Source organism: Gymnoscopelus microlampas, assembly GCF_963454915.1.
Source record: "Gymnoscopelus microlampas genome assembly, chromosome: 1".
Lineage (NCBI taxonomy): Eukaryota > Metazoa > Chordata > Actinopteri > Myctophiformes > Myctophidae > Gymnoscopelus > Gymnoscopelus microlampas.
Genome location: NC_139962.1, coordinates 44,507,416 through 44,525,456, shown reverse-complemented (window position 1 = coordinate 44,525,456; position 18,041 = coordinate 44,507,416). Strand labels below are relative to the sequence as shown.

Genomic DNA, 18,041 nt, shown 5'->3' with positions numbered 1-18,041 from the left:
GGATGGGTTAAATGCAGCAGAGGACGAATTTCCCCACGGCGGTCAATAAAGTATGACTTAACTTAATACACGCAAGGGAACAAACAGCATTCTTTTATATAAATACCCGCATACTGTACAGATACACTCCTTCCAAACACTGGTCTGATGTACAGACATGCTTTAGCTTATCGCTTTGAAGTCAACCCTAAAAGCGTCGAAATTAGATGGGCTGTTGTTCTCTGTGGCTGCTTCATTACTGAGATAATCAGAGTCTCTGGCTCCACTTCCCCCCTTCTGTACACAGGCAGGCTCACTCACTGCACGCACACGCACACGCACACGCACACGCACACACACACACACACACACACACACACACACACACACACACACACACACACACACAGAAGCCATGTCTTTGCACATGCAGGAGCACACCCAACCAGATAGTGAGTGTGTAAGAGCACAACTTTTCATGTGTGTGTATGTCTGTGTGTACGACTTGCATGAGTGATTGTGTGTGCGGCTGTGCGCATCATTTTGCTGAATGGTGGCATGAGCTAGCTAGTGTTTTGTGTCCAAATTCTGAAAACAGCAGCTTGTAACCACTTAAACCCTATTTACTTCGATGACCGGGGTCCTCCAGGGGACCTCTAAACGTCACCCCCTTTTTTTCCCATGTACACCAAACCTCATTTTGCGGGAAACAGCCCAAACTACAAGCTCAGACCACATCGTGTTGTGAGCTTGTTGCGAACGCAGCGGAAGGAGGCGTGCCTCCGCGCAAGTGGAGCTTACTATGAAACCCTGCTCGGGTTGTGTGTGTGTGTGTGTGTGTGTGTGTGTGTGTGTGTGTGTGTGTGTCTGTGTGCACTGCCTGTGTGCAGCCGCGCCCCCATGTCACTCACGCTCTCATTGGCTGCTGACAGATCTCAGAGACTAGTGCATTGAAATCCGCCTGCCCCTGGGTGACTAATTACACTCCTCTGAGAGAAATATAGCAGCTATGTCAAAAATAACACATCTAAAAGCATCTACACGAGTTCATCTATTGGGATATCTAAGAATCCCATGTCATTTGTCCATATTTCAGGCCGGATGGCAAGTTGAAAACGCCTTAGTTTCAGGACAGTTTTAGATTTCTTCTAACAATTTAAAAAAGACCCAAAAAAAATGGGGCTAGCGGTATGGAGCCTTCTTGTGGCGGCCCTGTTCTCACTAATTTAACTGTACCACCCACTTCTCTACAATTGCTCATTCCTTTCTATTCTTCTTATTGTTATTTTCGAGCTGCGTTCGCGCATATTACTTGTAGATCTGCTATTGTCACAGAATGTTCACCTATTATGGCACGCCCAGAATATGGAAGCTGTTTTTGGGAGTTTCCTGAAACACTTGGTTCTCAACCTGTGGGCCGGGGCCCACTTGTGGGCCGTGAGTATATATTGCAAGTGGGCCCACCAATTTCTTTTTTTATGATGTAAAAAAAGTCATGATATCTTTTCTTTAAAACCTTTGAAAGTGAGTTTTCATTATGATACTGCTAAATATGAACTTAACCCATTCAATCCAGGAACGCGTCTACAAATGTTTTCTAAATCCTAACAGTTTTCTGAAAATACATATGTTTCTACAGTATATCAGTGGTTCTCAAACCTTTTCATGTCAAGGACCCCAAAAATGTGTATGCATTTGGCCGCGGACACCCATCTGAAAATATTGTGTTCCAGGGACCCCCAGAAGCAAAGATCTGAGTCAAAAAAGTTCCATTTAGAAATGTATTCATAGATTTGCACACATTTTTTTTTTTTTCAAATATAGCAGATCTACAAGCTCATATCGCGGCACTCTGTGGCGCACTATGCAAGGGATAATGCATGGGGAGGACTACCTCCCCATGCATTATCCCGCTTATTACACGGCTACTTAATAAATACATAAATACATTTACCCAAAAGTAACAACAAAACGAAGTATTTCCTTGCTTACGGCAATGAAAGTATTCCATAAGTATTGGGCTGGGCGGACAAGTTCGCCTCGCAAAAACAAATGACGAAATGGAAAAAAACTCGCCCCAAAACACACTCGCCCCCCATTCTATTTACTGCCGATTTGCCTGTAATACCGCCGGATTTGCCCCGGGGCGACTATGTTTTGGGGCGAGCGTTTTGGTATTCCCCCGTTGTTGCGCCACGATAAACAAGGAAGTGTAGTGGATCAAATAGAATGACTTTAAGGTTATTGCATCGTCTATTTCTCACTTCAAATGTTTTCAAAAACATTCTTGAGAGCAACGTTTAGTTGTAAATGACATTGGTTGTTTGTTTACATGGCTGTCATGTTGGATAAAGCATAAAATCAAGCAGCGCAGGTTGATATGAGCAGGTGTTCTGAGTCTCTGATTAGACAGCGGTCCGTTATTGAGCTCATCGGTCATTATCCAGAAATAATGACCGATGACTGACCAATCAGAATCGAGCATTCAACCAAGCCGTGTAATAAGAGCTTGTATATCTGCTATTTTTTAATAGCCAAAGGATAAAATAATGGTTATAGCTAAACATCTAAAATGACACAGATGCGTTCCCGGATTGAGTGGGTTAAAGTTGTAACATTAGTTCCACTGATCAAAGCCGGAACACAATCGATTGATTGATTGATCGTAACATGCTCTGAAAACACACACGGCCCACCCATCTGACCACTTAACACGGCAGCCATCCGGCTGCCGTGTTAAGTGGTCAGATGGGTGGGCCGCGAACACTTTTGAGATTTTAAAGTGGGCCCGGCTCCTGATCCAAGAAAAGGTTGAGAACCACTGCACTACACAACACCCAGTATATCATCCAGGAGGCACAGGGCTCGACAAAATTAGATCAATAGATGGTCAGTGTCTCTTGTTTTTTTGATTTGTCAAATGTAATATAATATATACAGGATATATAACACAAATACAACCAAGTAAACCATTTTTCTGATACGATACAATACAAATGTCAGGAAAATGCAATTTTCCCAGCGAGGAGGAAGGGCGGTTCTACTGTGTTTTATGTTGCATTCTGCTTTGGGTTTCTCCCCTCCGGCGCTGTGCTTGTGGTGTGTAGTGTACTGTATGCGCGATGGCTATTGAAGGTGAAGTGTATGTCAGTGTGATTAGATCTGCCTTCATGGCAGGCATACATCTCTGTAATGACATTGTCACCCAGGACACAGACCTTTCACTTGGATGTTGGCAGACGTCAACTTCTAGTCCCATACATGGTCATTGTACTAAATGTATGATGTATGTTCTTTTTTCTTTTTAGTTTTCCTGAGGCTCTGGTATTTTAGGTCAAAACTAGGCCCTTTTTACTGTTGCATTTTTCTCTTCTGTTTGTACCCTTTTAGTAATGTTTATATGTGCTCTTTTTGCAATGTTGCTTGTTTTCTGTATGGGGACTACGGATGGAAATTAACATTCTATCTAAATCCGGCGTATTTACATTGCATTGTATGTGTAGTGTTCACTGATATTTGCTGTCCCCCCCAAATAAGCGTATATAAAAAAATAAATGAGTACACGGAAATAAGAAAAAAGAGAATTCAAATATATAGCTGTTCACACCTCTAGTAAGGAGTATATTATGCACCTTTTTGTCTGGCTACTTAGAGTGTGCATTTACTTACTTAATTGCTGCAGTGATGGAATGGGCATTTCCCCTGTGCTGGAGGTTACAAAGGTTTGCGCTATATCAGCAATAGTTGAGGTGCTGCCTTTAACCCATTCAATCCGGGAACGCATCTGTGTCATTTTAGATTTGATCTATAACCATTATTTTATACTTTGGAGGTCCCTGGAACAAAATATTCTACAAATGTTCGCTTTAAAAAATATATATTTAAAGATTTGCACACATTTAAAAATTGCAGATCTACAAGCTCCGTGCCACGCTATGAGCTTGTATATCTGCTATTTTTGAATAGCCAAAGACATCTAAAATGATAGAGATGCTTTCCCGAGTTAAATACACAGAACATACTCTGACGTTCATTTTATTAAAAAGTTATCTCTGTGGTGGTTGGGTGCCTGGTGGCTCAGCACTGGCCATACTGCTGTTTGTGTGTCTCAAAGGGCCTGAGTTCTATCATACTATAGTTGGTAAAACCCATTTAGACCTGTTAAACCTACTGTATATACACTGTTATATCTTTCAATCCGGAACAGCATCTGTGTCATTTTAGATGTTGCTATGCCATTTTTTTTAAATATAAAAATGTGAAAGTTTTTTAGATAACTGTTTGTATTTAGAAGCATTATTCACAAGAACATGACGTTTCTCATGAAGGTCATCTGGACTGAAGTGTTCTTGAGAATCAATGGTAAAATGTTTTGTGGAGCAAGTGTTTTCCCTGAATTTTCAGCAGCATATCCACCTACTCAACTACTTGAAATTGTGACAGAATAAACACACATAATAATCATACAGACATCGGTATTTATCATGTTTTGAGAGGGAGTGGATGATGAGAATGGTACAATTAGCGGTGAGGACTCATTTGTACACCTGCTGTGCTGTGGTGGGCTGAGAATGACATCATTCTGAACTATGTGCTTATATACTGTAGTGCTTATCAATGCTGTTGGGTTTGTACAAAACCCTTGTATGTCCAAAACCTTTCAGGAAATTGAAAAAATTACCGGTGTTCCAATGAATCCAATGTCGTTATTATTCAGTCACAACGTCTTGTTAATACTTTTCATTGGTTCAATATTTGTAAAACCCACAGACAGGCAAACTTAACCACTTTAACTTTAACTTATTTTTTTCTTTCAAAAATAGCAGATCTAAATGTAGATTGGCTTTTTTTGGCTAGTTTTGTGTGACACTGTAGTGTGACGAAGTAAGACATTAATTCACGGGAAAAAAAAACATAAAAAGTTGAAATTTGGAGAATTGGAGATAAGGTTTCTGTTCGACAGAAACGTTATATTTTCAAATGGTGTTCCTATTGCAGTATTATCAATATCTAATTATCTAATTATAATGTCAACTTCACTTTTTTATTTTTCAGCTTATATTATTCACTATGAGTATGGCTCTATTATGGATCTGCCCACTTGCTGGTACTATGGGTGCGTTTCGGATATGTGCACCGGGAGCGCACTCACGTATTGGTTTGTATTGGACCAGTGTGCTCAGTGCCTTATATCCGAACGCACTCTATATCTCCACCTTGAGTTCAAGTTGTTGTATTATTGAATCACTTTGGCAGGAAAAAAAAATGTTTATGCATATTCTCTCTTGTTCCTATCTTTCTTTTTTATCATGCAGCTGTGTAATTATTTTGGGGGCTGAAGCCTGACTTATACTTGGTTGCACGCCATTGTCGTGCAACAGGAAAAATGTATCTATAAGCTCACATAACGCAGTAGCACATAACGTAGTGCAACGTGTTATTATCGCGTTATTATCGGTTGGCAAAACCTGCATGCAACTAAGTATAAATCAGCCTTAGTTGCAAAAAAAAGTCCACACCACATAGTTCTGCCTTTTGAGCCTTGCCATCATACTGTCTTGAGTGTCTTGAGTGAGCAGTGGACTTTGCGTGTATATATATGATAAAATGTCGATGGACAGCATGAGCAGCAACTGCCTGGTGGCTGGGATAGGTTTTGCGTGACCCAGCACAAATGTATTGGAAAAGTCCCAGACTGCTGGGAAGCAGCACTTTCTGTGGGCTGAATAATGATTTATTCTACTCCCTCAGCATGAGGAGTTCTTTTGGTGTGTGTGTGTGTGTGTGTGTGAGAGAGAGTGTGTTTCCCTGGACTGATTAAAACAGCTTTATATCAGCAGTCAGTGCTCTGCAGTCTTGGCAATTAACTGTGTGTACAATACATGTGTGCGTGCGTGCGTGCGTGTGTACGTGTGTGAGCACATGTCATGTGCGCACGCACATGTGTGTGTTTGTGTGTTGTGTTGGGTGTGAGAGAGAGAGAGAGAGAGAGAGAGAGAGAGAGAGAGAGAGAGAGAGAGAGAGAGAGAGAGAGAGAGAGAGAGAGAGAGAGAGAGAGAGAGAGAGAGAGAGAGAGAGAGAGAGAGAGAGAGAGAGAGAGAGAGAGAGAGAGAGAGAGAGAGAGAGAGAGAGAGAGAGAGTGTGAGTTATTACGTTAGTGCCTCTTTGAGGTGAGATATTTTGATTTTCTACGCCCTTTGGCGTGTTTTTCTAACCAGCACATTTTCTTTTAAATGTACCTTCATTTTGTATTTTATCAGCCTCACAGTTATGTGCACAAATGCCCTCTAAGCTACTGTAATTTGGCATAACAGCTATTCTTCCCGCGTTCTACCAACAAATAAATTGACATGAACAAACATAGGATGGTAAACAGCACATTATTATAATCTCTCAACAACAATCTGATACTGAAAAATACAACAAAGTAGCCAATGCTTGGTGTCACAAATTTTATCTGAAAGCTATTTCCACAGATCCCCTGGTGTTCCTGCTGACTTCACAACTAAATGTTTTAGACCATGGCCAGTGCCTAAAGTTTAAATCACTGGTTTGGGTCTGGGAACCTCCAGATCCCAACTGTTCTAAAAAGAAGTATAGTTGGATTTTGCTATAGTTGAATTACTTTCAAGGTCACATATAAACATTTCCCAGTATTTTCAGATACTGATGGGAAATCGTCGCTTAGGAGGCAGATAAACTGAAACCGAAACTATGGTTTAAAATTGAAAGGATGGCCACCACCACTTGTCTCTGATGGCTCTACTAACAAAAAAAGAAGTGAAATATCAAATACAGTATTTTTTTGTGGGCTGGCTATTTCTGGATAGAAAGTTATCCAACAAGCTGTTTAGATTTGCCTCTTCGTCCTATATCACTTCTTATACGGGTGAATATTATAAATATCCCTGCGATTCCAAAGCCTTTGAGCCCCCAAGCCAGTTGAGCTAATTGCCTTACATTGCCACACAAGCAAATGGAATGCTAATAAACATCTATGAACAAAACTGCTTCACAAAAACAATGTTGGTGTAACAGAGATTCAGAGAATGTTCCCACCGTGGCTCCTCAGAGGCGAGCCGCCTAGAACAGTGGTTCTCAAACCTTTTCATGTGAAGGACCCCCAAAATGATATGTATTCAGCTGCGGACCCCCATCTCAAAAATGTTTTGTGCCAGGGATTTTTTTAAAATAGCAGATCTACAAGCTCATAGTGCAGCACTCGGTGCCGTGCTTTGAGCTTGTATCTGCTATTTTTGAATAGCCAAAGTATAATGGTTAAAGTGGTAAAAATGATTGTGACGCTATATTAACTAATTTTGCTGGGGACCCCCTGGTACACCCCCCCAAGGACCCCTGGGAGTCCCCGGACCCCACTTTGAGAACCAATGGCCTAGAAGACTGTCTCTGTCTTTCTGTCTGTCTATGTCTGTTAATCTCACAAACCTCTTGACCAGGGGTCCTCAATGTTTTTCATGCCAAGGACCCCTTACTTGAGAGTGTGATGTGTTGTGTTGCATATTCAACTTTTTTTTTTTTTTTTCAAAAAAGCCTTCCATGCAACTAAGGATGTTCAATATTAACTTTTTTACAGATAACCGATTTACCGATATTGTCCAACTCCTAATTTCCGATACCGATATCAGCCGATACCGATATATGCGGGCTTTTTCACCAAAAGTCAACTAATTGTCAGGTAACAACATCACATATCTATTAGAATAAAATAGCTATAATATCAATATAATATCTAATAAATCTAATACAGTGATGTTGTTAGATTTTCAATAAAGTGTGTCCCGGGACTGGTGGTCATTTGAATGAGTCCCACTAATCTTAGATTAGATGTTGGCCTATTTGACAGTGCAGAAGCATAATTGCTTTGATACCTATAACATTAACGAGCGTCAACAAGCGTCAGCTGGACACAGACACACACACCTGCCCTCTGCAGTGCTCTAATTTGAAAGTGACTGGAGTGTGTCTCATATCTTTGCAAAAGCCCTTGAATATGATGGATTATGATTAAGGATTACTGTGATTATGGTAAGCGCACATTTCATATCACACACACCAGACAGTAAGAACTCCTGTAACCTATTTTAAACCGATGCCAATATTTTCCGATATACATTTTTATGCTAATATCGGCCGATAATATCGAGAGGTCGATAATATCGGACATCCCTACATGCAACTTTCAAAGCTATCTCACCATATTTAGCCGATTGTCTCATCAATGTCTGTTGACCGTTGAGAGATTTCAGACAGGCAAAATTAAAACAGTACAAGAAAATAGCAAGAACAAAAAATCACTGCATCACTTTAGAAGGATTCCAGAACCACACAGACTACCTGTCACCTATTTAGGTACACACTTCAATAAGGAACCACACAGACTCTACCTATTGAAAGATATACTAAATCTACATTTACAAGGAACCACTAAAAGCAAGAGTAAAACGAGGGGCTTCGGCTTGCTTTTAAAGCTATCTATGATCGTTGCCTATCTTATATGTATTGGGAGCTTGTTCCAGGCCGTTGGCCCATATAAGCAGAAAGCTGCTTCGCAATGTTTTTTTAAAATTCATTTTTGGCATTCATTTAGGCCAGCACTAGATGACCTAAGGATTGAGTTGGAACATATTTGGGCAGGCAATCCGAAAGGTAGGAAGGTGCTAAACAATTAAGTGCTAAACAATCAACCCTAAAGGTTACCGGGAGCCAGTGTAAAGATGCTAAAACTGGAGTAATATGTTCTCTCATCGTGGTTTTTGTTAAAACTCTGGCTGCCGCATTCTGAACAAGTTGTAGTCTGTCAGTGATTTTCTTAGGAAGGCCAGAATAAAGTGCATTACAGTAGTCGAGCCGTGAGAAGACGAAAGCGTGGATTATCGTTTTTGCATCCTCCACTGACAGAAAGCTCTAATTCTTGCCGTGTTTCTGAGATGAAAGAAGGCAACCTTAGTAACATTGTCTATGTGTGCATTAAAATCTTACTCGAGAATAACACCTAGGGCTTTTACTGTAGCATTGTTTTGTATAGGCAGGCTACCCTGGATACTGGATATAAACTTTCTCTGCTCACTGGAGCCAATTATTATCACTTCTGTCTTATCTTTGTTGAGCTTGAGAAAGAAGTGGGTTGTCTCCAAGTGATGCTGCAATTTGATGACTTCATAGATTGATTTGACAATACTATCTATCAGTGAGGTCATACTTAGATGACTTATGTCACCGGCTGGCCACATGAAGTCTGAGATAGGAGCCGCGCTGTTCCCATGTGGAACCTAAGATCCACTTGTTTCTATGTATTTTTTCATTTATAAACTATGCATAAACATTTTTATATGTTGTTTAAGTAAATTTCACATTATTTTAATGACTTTCACTTTCATTCCCTTTCATGTGCTTGTGTCTACATAATCTCAATCTGGGAACCCAGAACTAACTGAAAATGAAAAACAGCGACCTCTGCTGTTTGTTCTATCTCAGTTAGCTCTGGGCGGAAGAAAACGCAGCACACGTGCGCAAGGAAACCGGGTTTTTTGGTCTGCCTTCACCGCTCCACTTCCGGGTGGTGCGACTATGTTTTCATTCCCACTAACAATATTTCTACACGGAACACTAACACCACTTCTCCCAGAGAACATGGATCGTTTTGGTTATAAGCCCACTTGTTTCTATGATGAAAGAGCAAGTTGAAATGTGAATATCTTTCCGTGGTTTTGTCTGCTCCGCGGACGCTATTGTTAAATTAGTTTCGGTTAGTTTCGAGGGGGGAAGGGTCGACGGACACGTGAATCTCTTCCACTACATTTGATTGGGTAAAGCGCGGCCTGCTTCCTGATCTGATAGCACGCCCACTTGAAACCAATGCGCACGGGTTGTCAACACGGCTAACGACAGATTCAAACGTAGAGCAGAATCTGTTCTTGAGAGATTAACATAATCTATATGTGTACTTAACATCATTTTTCAGTTATTGTGTGATGTTATTGTTGAGCAGTTTTTTTACTTACTGGTGAAAATGATAAAGATCCCCATACAAGGGAACTTTTCTTGTAGAGAAAAAAAAGGTCTCTCTAGCCCGTGGAAAATAAAATCGTCGCTTAGAGGGCAGATAAACTTAAACCGAAACTATGATTTAAAATTTTAAGGATGGCCACCAGCACTTCCAGAAAGAGGCGAGGGAGTGTGGGAGAGAGAGAGGCGTGGGGAGCAGCGAATTCCCTTACCAACTGCTCCTCCAGACCAGAAACACAAATTGCACTCAAAAAGGGGGATAGAGCACTGTTTCCCAACCAGTGGGTCAGGACCCATTTGTGCGTCAAAAGATAAAAAATGTCATAATTAAATAAATATGCAAAGAAGTTCCATGAAAATAGCAGATCTACAAGCATACAACGCATTGCATCGTGTTGCGAGCTTGTATAGATTGGCTTTATTCACCAGTTTGGGTCCTGAGGAGACATCAAATTTCTCTTTTGGGTCTCGAGCTAAAAAGTTTAAGAACCCCTGCTCTACATTAAAACTGCTACAGTATAGATGCTTTTAAACGGCTGAACTAGACTCAAGGTCACTCCACTATTTCATATTTTATTCATAAAGTTATCTCATATAGCTACAGTACATGATCTTGAAATTTTACACTTTGATGTCAGACAAATCTTGCGCCAGATCCCATCTTTTCCAACTGCAAACTCTGGCCCCCTGTGGAGCCCTCACAGAAAAGGCAATTAAGTTCAAATGTGAGTTTGAATTAGATGCAATGCAAATGGCACATAACTAAATAAATACATGAATCAGCCGGAGACCACCCAATCTGAAAAGATTTTGTGGCAGGGACCTCTATAAGGGAAGATTTGTGTTCAAATGTTTCAAAATGATTCAAAGGTTTTCCACTATTGTACTCGATTTTTCAGAATGTTTAGAAAAACATCAGATCTACAAGCTCATAACACGTCCCAATGTGATGCGTTGTGAGCTTATAGATTGGCTATTTTCGTAATGGCGAAGTACAAAATAGGGTTGAAGCGGGTAGCTGTTCCACATTTTGCTGGGGACCCACTGGAACCCCCTCAAGGACCCCTGGGGGTACCCGGACCCCATGTTGAGAACTAGTGCTATAGAGGGATGTAAGAATGCTTCATCTGAGTGGTATTTTCAGTTAACAAATTTTAAGACAAACTAAGTGAAATTTGGGCATTTCGGTATTATTTCGATAGCAACGGCGGACAGAGAGCAGTGGAATTACACACATAACAGTCCAGTTGGCCGGGAGTCGAACCGGGGACATAATGAAGGAGGCATTTTGAGGCATTTTGCACCCATGTGCTATGTGCCCCAACCATTCGGCTATCGAGTGGCCCCCTAAGATGTGACCTATAAGTGTTAAAGTAATACAATGCAGGTCCACAAATAACGATTTTTAGCAGCCTCTGCTGGTCATTACCGTCACTGCAGGCCGTTTGTTTATTCCTCCGTTACCCAGAATTCCATTTGTTTGTTTGTTGTCGGAAGACGGAAGCGTTTCAAAAAGCGTTCTTTTAATTGTTTTATACTATCTGTGGATCGTTTCTCTTAGCCAGTGGAGCTTTAGTTACCGTGAGCTGTGTTTTCTTTTTCTGTTGTTTTTCGATCTTCAAATCCTACAATCTCTTAAAAACAGCGTGAGATTCCTTTTTGTTATTAGCGCAGTAGTTCCTGGCCAAACAGGAAACCGGTGCGGTAGTTCCTGGCCAAACAGGAAACCGGTGCATTTCCGTTTCCGTTTTCCGGCCGGATGACGTCATTTTCGCGGGAAAGGCTCACGAGCCACCTTTTCAACAGAAATTATAATAGAAAAGGCTTTCAGGGGTGAAATTCATGGAGTGGGTGTTGTGAAACATTTGCCACTCACAAAAGATATACAATTTAACTTTAGTTTTGTTGAAAAAGTTACCTAGTATTACTTTAAGTACAATGCAGCCCTCAGCCAAGTTTCTATTTAATGTAGAATCTACACTCTGACATTTTTTTTTTGAATCACTGGCTTTAGATGTTTGCAAATACATCTTCACCGTGGGCTGTTTAATCAATTGATTCATGTATTTATTTAGTAATGTGCCGTTTGCATTGCATCTAATTCAAATGTGCAAGTTTAAGTCTATTGCTTTTTCTGTGCGGAGAGCTCCACAGGCGGCCAGAGTTTGCAGTTGGAAAAGATGGGATCTGGCTAAATAGTTTTGAAAGACTTCAAAGTGTAAAATCTGTGCATGTACTGTACTGTAGCTATATGAGATAACTTTATGAATAAAATATAAAAGAGTGACTAATCCGACCAATATGTCTGAGTCCTAGTGACGGGGGCTTTGTCAGAGTATCCCGTTGTACTGTGTGCCCATATATGGAGATCTCTGTATCTGTCTGTCTACTACCTACATGTCCGTATGTGGGCATATCGGTTGGATTTGCGGCTCTGGACAACTGGATATCCATATCTATATATGGACATGTCGGTCGGAACGGTGGTTCAGTCTGGACAACCGTATATCTGAACAACTCGGTGGCGCGCGGACACCGCACTCCCTCGAGCCCTTGCCGATGCGCACCGAGTTTGAAGTCGGTTGGTCCCATATATGCACATGAACATATGTGGGCATAGCAGTCGGATCTGTGGCTCTGGACAACCGGAGCTCCATATATGCCTATGTATGGGCGTATCGGGTTTGTTCATGGTTATGTCTGAGTCATAGTGACATGCCTATATGGGCATATCAGGTTTGTTTATGGTTATGTCTGAGTCATAGTGGCCCGGGTCCTGCCTATTTATGGACGTATCAGGTTTGTTTATGGATATGTCTGAGTCATAGTGTGTGTTGACAAATCTTCTCTTATGGGGGGGTCCCTGGCACAAAATCTTTTCAAATGGGGGTCAGTGGACAAATGCATATCAGTTTGGGGGTCCTTGATATGAACAAGTTTGAGAACCACTACTGCTTTATTCAGCTGTACAGCTTGAACAAACTGCAAAGTATTTTTGTGTCAAGCTGGTACAGTATATGACCTGAATGTGGATTACATAGGGACCCAGTTGTTATCCCCTACCGTTCTCCTCACTCCATCATTCTCATTCCTCTGATAACCAAGTATATATGTCTTACAGTATGTCATCACCGGGTCACATACTGTAATGCATTGATACTATGTGATTGAACTCCATAATGTTGAAGGTTCAAGGTGTCTTTATTGTTACATCTTGTGCATATGTACTGTGCATACCAGTACAATTCTTTTGTTCAAGTTCCTCATGCATTGTAGCAGAAATTAAAGTAATAATAATAATAATAATAACAGTAAGAAAATACATATACACATACATATAGACATGCATGAGATATACAACTCTTCCTCTATAGCAGCATTAGAACCACATGAACCCCAGCATCCCATCTCATGTCATAATAGGAAAACAAAGGTTACGTATGTAACCATGGTTATGTGAGCGATTGGATCACTCCAATATGATATATCCCTCCGCGGTAGCGGAGGCACCGCCGTAGACTTACCAGATTAATCCGTGTACGGGGGTGTGGCGCGGCTAGGGGTGTCGCCCTCTGTGATGCCCAAATTCCCACACGGCACTTCCTTCCACCTCTTTCCTTCTCTCGGCGTGGCATCGAAGAGGTGGACAATTAGAGATCCACATAGGTAAGCTCTGTGTGCAGAAAGTAAACTGGCAGCTATTCACTAGCTTGGCGAAACTATACTTGTAGCTCCTCCTTTGAGTGCTTCTGCTTTGCTCCGCTCCGCTCGGTTTGGCTTGTGCCATCTCATTCAGGAGTTTGTTCAGTTCGTTGTTTTGCAGATTTTTGCCACGTTTACAAACAGACGATACACGTCTGGTCAGCCTGTATTGTGGTGCGGAGGGTTTCTTGTCCTGTTTGCTGAAACCCTCCTGGTTGTCTCAGATTTGGAGCCTACCCTGACATGATACTGACATGATACTGACCATGATACTGACATGATACTGTGAAGTGATACTGACCATGATACTGACATGAAACTGACCGTGGTACTGACATGATACTGACCATCATACTAATATTACATTACATTACATTACAGTCATTTAGCAGACGCTTTTATCCAAAGCGACTTACAATAAGTGCATTCAACATAGGTAATATGATACTGACATACAGTATCAGTACCATGTTACCATGGTAACATTATAACACGTTACCATGAAGGCCCTCACAGGTCACATCTACATGCCAACATCGCGTTGCATCGTGACAAGTTGTTGGCTTGTAGATGTGTTCTTTTCCGCAAGCAACACCATCGTGCAACGTATATATATATATATATATATATATATATATATATATATATATATATATATATATATATATATATATATATATATATATATATATATATATATATATATACATACATACTGCCAGCACTATTTACCGTAGCCAGCCAAGCAAGATCTATTTCATCTGCCCACAGCCCTGTGCTGACCTATTGATTATTGCCGTGCAGGCCTCAGCCCATAGGTGAGGACCCGTCAACCCGTACAACACTCAGGAGAGCCATACAATAAACTGTACTCCATACTGTACACTGTCAAATCCTGAGTGTTCATTTCACTCAGGACTAATTCAGAATGTACAGTACAAATGTAACCAAATGGACCTGTAAGGTTATATTTGAACACTTTAAGACTTAAAAAAGGATACATTAAAACTTTACTGTACTACTTAGATTCCAAAATCACACACACACACACACACACACACACACACACACACACACACACACACACACACACACACACACACACACACACACACACACACACACACACACACACACACACATAGAGCTACTGTATACACCACAGATAAATCTATTAACAACAGGAGGTTATGACCTTAATGTTCTAGGGTCCATCTAGATCCATGTAAACATCCCTCCATAGCCCCATCAGCCCCTGCCTTACTGACAAAGTCTCTCACTGGACCCCAAGCTGTCATCGTTCAGCAGCTTACCAGGTCTGACGTCCATCCCAGCCGCCCCAGGCCATGTCCCAGTCCCTGGCCCAGCATGCCACTAAACTCCTCCATTTGTCCCCCGCCTGCTCTGATATGCACCATCCTAGGAGGAGGTAGATCATGTGTTCAAGATTTACGCCATTCCTCTCTCACTCTTGGCTGGTCTATCTGTCTTTCTATCTCTCCTTGTCACTTCGCTCAGTCGTTCCTTGTGTCTCAGTTTTAGGGATGCAAAATATCCTCCTAATGTCTAATTTATGCTCCATTGTACGACGGAGTCACAATCCGCAAATAGCAGATCAATAAGCTCACAACGGGTCGCGAACGCAAAGCGCTGTGAGCTTATAGATCGGCTATTTTCGGCCCATGATGCCGTTGTATGATCATAAGCAGCCGCTTATGGCAGCACTATCTGATCTCTTGACTCTTACCTTAAATTAACAGTCGTTTTATTATTCATTATTAATGTATGACTGAAGACTGTTCCACTGTCTAGCGGTTAGGGGGAGAGAGAGCGAGCGGGAAGAGGAGCGAGAGATAGGGATAGAGAAGGTAGAAGAGGAAAAGTTTTGTTGTGAAAAAGAAACTATCCATAAAGACTTACACACAGGACATGCTATGGATGTTGTGTGAGGAATTATTTCAAGGAGAAGACACAATTTAAATGTCTTTGTGAAGTCTGATGTTGTCTGATGTGAAGGATTTGTCTGATGTTGTGATGTTATGAGATTGTTTTAATTATGTTCCTTGGGATTGTCTGCTCAATGCTGATTAGTACACTGCAGCCACTCAGTGAAACAGCAAAACTAATATGGTTGACAACAGCTCTTTACTTGTGGAATGGCATGTATTTCCTTGCCTGGGTTTTGTGCATATGTTATAGGCACACTCACCTTGTAACGTAAATATTGACTTACTGCTTGCAAATTTCAAGCAATTTACAACCAAGTCATGGAAAATGCATCACATTACTAGTATTAAATTAACTACACCGATACTCGTAGGATAGCGATTCCCGTCTGTCTGTTGGAAACGATGCCCGTTGGGAATGCATGCCCCTTCCATTATGCCAAACTTGTTGTACCTGTTATTGGAGTACCCGTTGTACCCGTTTTCAAAGTAGTGCAGTACAATTATTATTGTATACTTATAGGCCAGTCTATGACGTCAGTACTATAATGCCATATTTATGCCATACAGTACTTTGGCATAAAAGAGACACAGACAGACAGACAGGCAGATGTAGAGATCTCAATATATAGTATGGTTATTAAATGGGACACAGAGAGACAGACACACTGACAGAGAGACACAAGATTCTAGGCTTTTTGGTTCTGGGCAACCGCCGTTCTGGGCAACCGCCGGTCCAACACACTCTCGGGTTCTCTGCGATACACACGCTAAGTTTGTCAATCGGACGGTCAGACGGTTCTCAAGTTATGCCTCAGACAGACACACGGACAGACACAGATTCCGTACATTTATATAAAGATAGCTTTGTAGTAGGCAAGAACACTGAACAAACTCATCATAAACAGAATTTATAGTTTCCCTTACTTGAACTGCATTTATACAGTACACTGAGTACAGTGACTATGTGTAACACTAACGTCCATTCTGACTGTATACAGGCCTAAGGGCATGCTATACCTGCCTTTATTAGTCTATGTATTGTATGTTGGCATTTGATTACAAATTGTATACATTTTTCAAATTACTATCAGATCCTCACAACCAAATGTAAGTGGTCAGCATGCCAATGTGATGGATGTTCCTCCTGATCAGTGAGGAGAGATGAAGAGGTACAGGGATATTAAATGAAACCACTGAAGCGTGGTCTGATTGAAAATGAATGAGTCTTTAGTGATCAGATGAATTAAGAATAGCTGGTTGACAGTGTATCCAGTGGTTAAACCTTTTTCTGTTAATCATTGAATTGTTCTGAATTTGTTTTCAGATTTCACTGTTTTGGACATCACATACCGGTTGTGGTGGCTTTTTAGAACAGTGTCAGTTACTAATGTTTTCTGCGAAACAAAGCTGTAAATCTTAGTGACAGCCAATTGAGCCAAACCATGTTGTGTTTTTCTCTTGTGTCTAGAGCGCGTATTGGGAACCTTATGCTGTGTTCACATTGGCAGATACAAAGCTGCAGTCTACCTTTCATTCTCAATGGAAGCCAGTGACATGAAGATACAAAGCGACGTCCTACATTTGTACAGTACCTGCTACAAAATCTACAAAGCAGTACAGTTACAGTACAAAGCTACAAAACCATGTGTTGTTTCACCATGTCCACTCGCCTTCTCTCTTCACACAATTCCTGCTGGTACTGGGGGGGGAAACTAATTATTTCCGTCAGCCACTTCTGTGTTCTTTTTAACCCCAGGCTTTATATTTTTCTCGCTCATTGGACGCACGCTGACTTCAGTGAGTGTGTTGATCAACACTACAACAACAGCGACACAGCGACAGATATGTTGCGTCACTTTGTAACTTTGTATCTTTGTATCTTTTGTAGCTGCCAGTGTGAACATAGCACAGTGTTGCCAGATGGGAAATGTTGAATTATTGTACCGGAGGCTCAAAATTCGTACACAGCCAAAAAAGAGAAATCACAGGTGTAAATATGTAATTTCACCAAAAAATGCGTATTTATTGTAAAAAACAACATGTTTTGAGACTCCTACGAGATGAAAACGCATCAATATGGTGTGTGGAATCAGACAACTTCCTGGACCTTACACAAATAAAACCTGAAACTGGACGGGAAAGACGCGGCCAGTGTTTTTAAGAGTACAGATCTAGGGTCAGAGTTACTGATTTACTGACTTATTGTGAAAAGCCAAACCGGATCCTGAATCAGCAGCTAGGGAATTTAGTAAATGTACACACTTTTTTGTGATATGGCTAAATCGTACATTTGGGATTGATTTGTTTGATCGTACACAAGGTGAAATTATTGTACAGAAAAAATGCTTGGACCAATTGAGCCCAAAAAACCTACACCCATAACTG

At 41.1% G+C, this 18,041-nt stretch overlaps 1 protein-coding gene across 1 annotated transcript in view; it reads left to right on the top strand.

Moving 5' to 3' along the window:
* Positions 1 to 394: 394 nt before the first annotated feature.
* kiaa1549lb (KIAA1549-like b) overlaps positions 395 to 18,041 on the top strand; it is a gene marked incomplete at both ends in the record, with an annotated part of 84,629 nt that continues 66,982 nt past the window's right edge. Inside the window, one exon of the mRNA XM_084055119.1 lies at positions 395 to 431. Within this exon, the coding sequence (XP_083911245.1) occupies positions 395 to 431 (37 nt within the window). The remainder of the gene's footprint in view (positions 432 to 18,041) is intronic.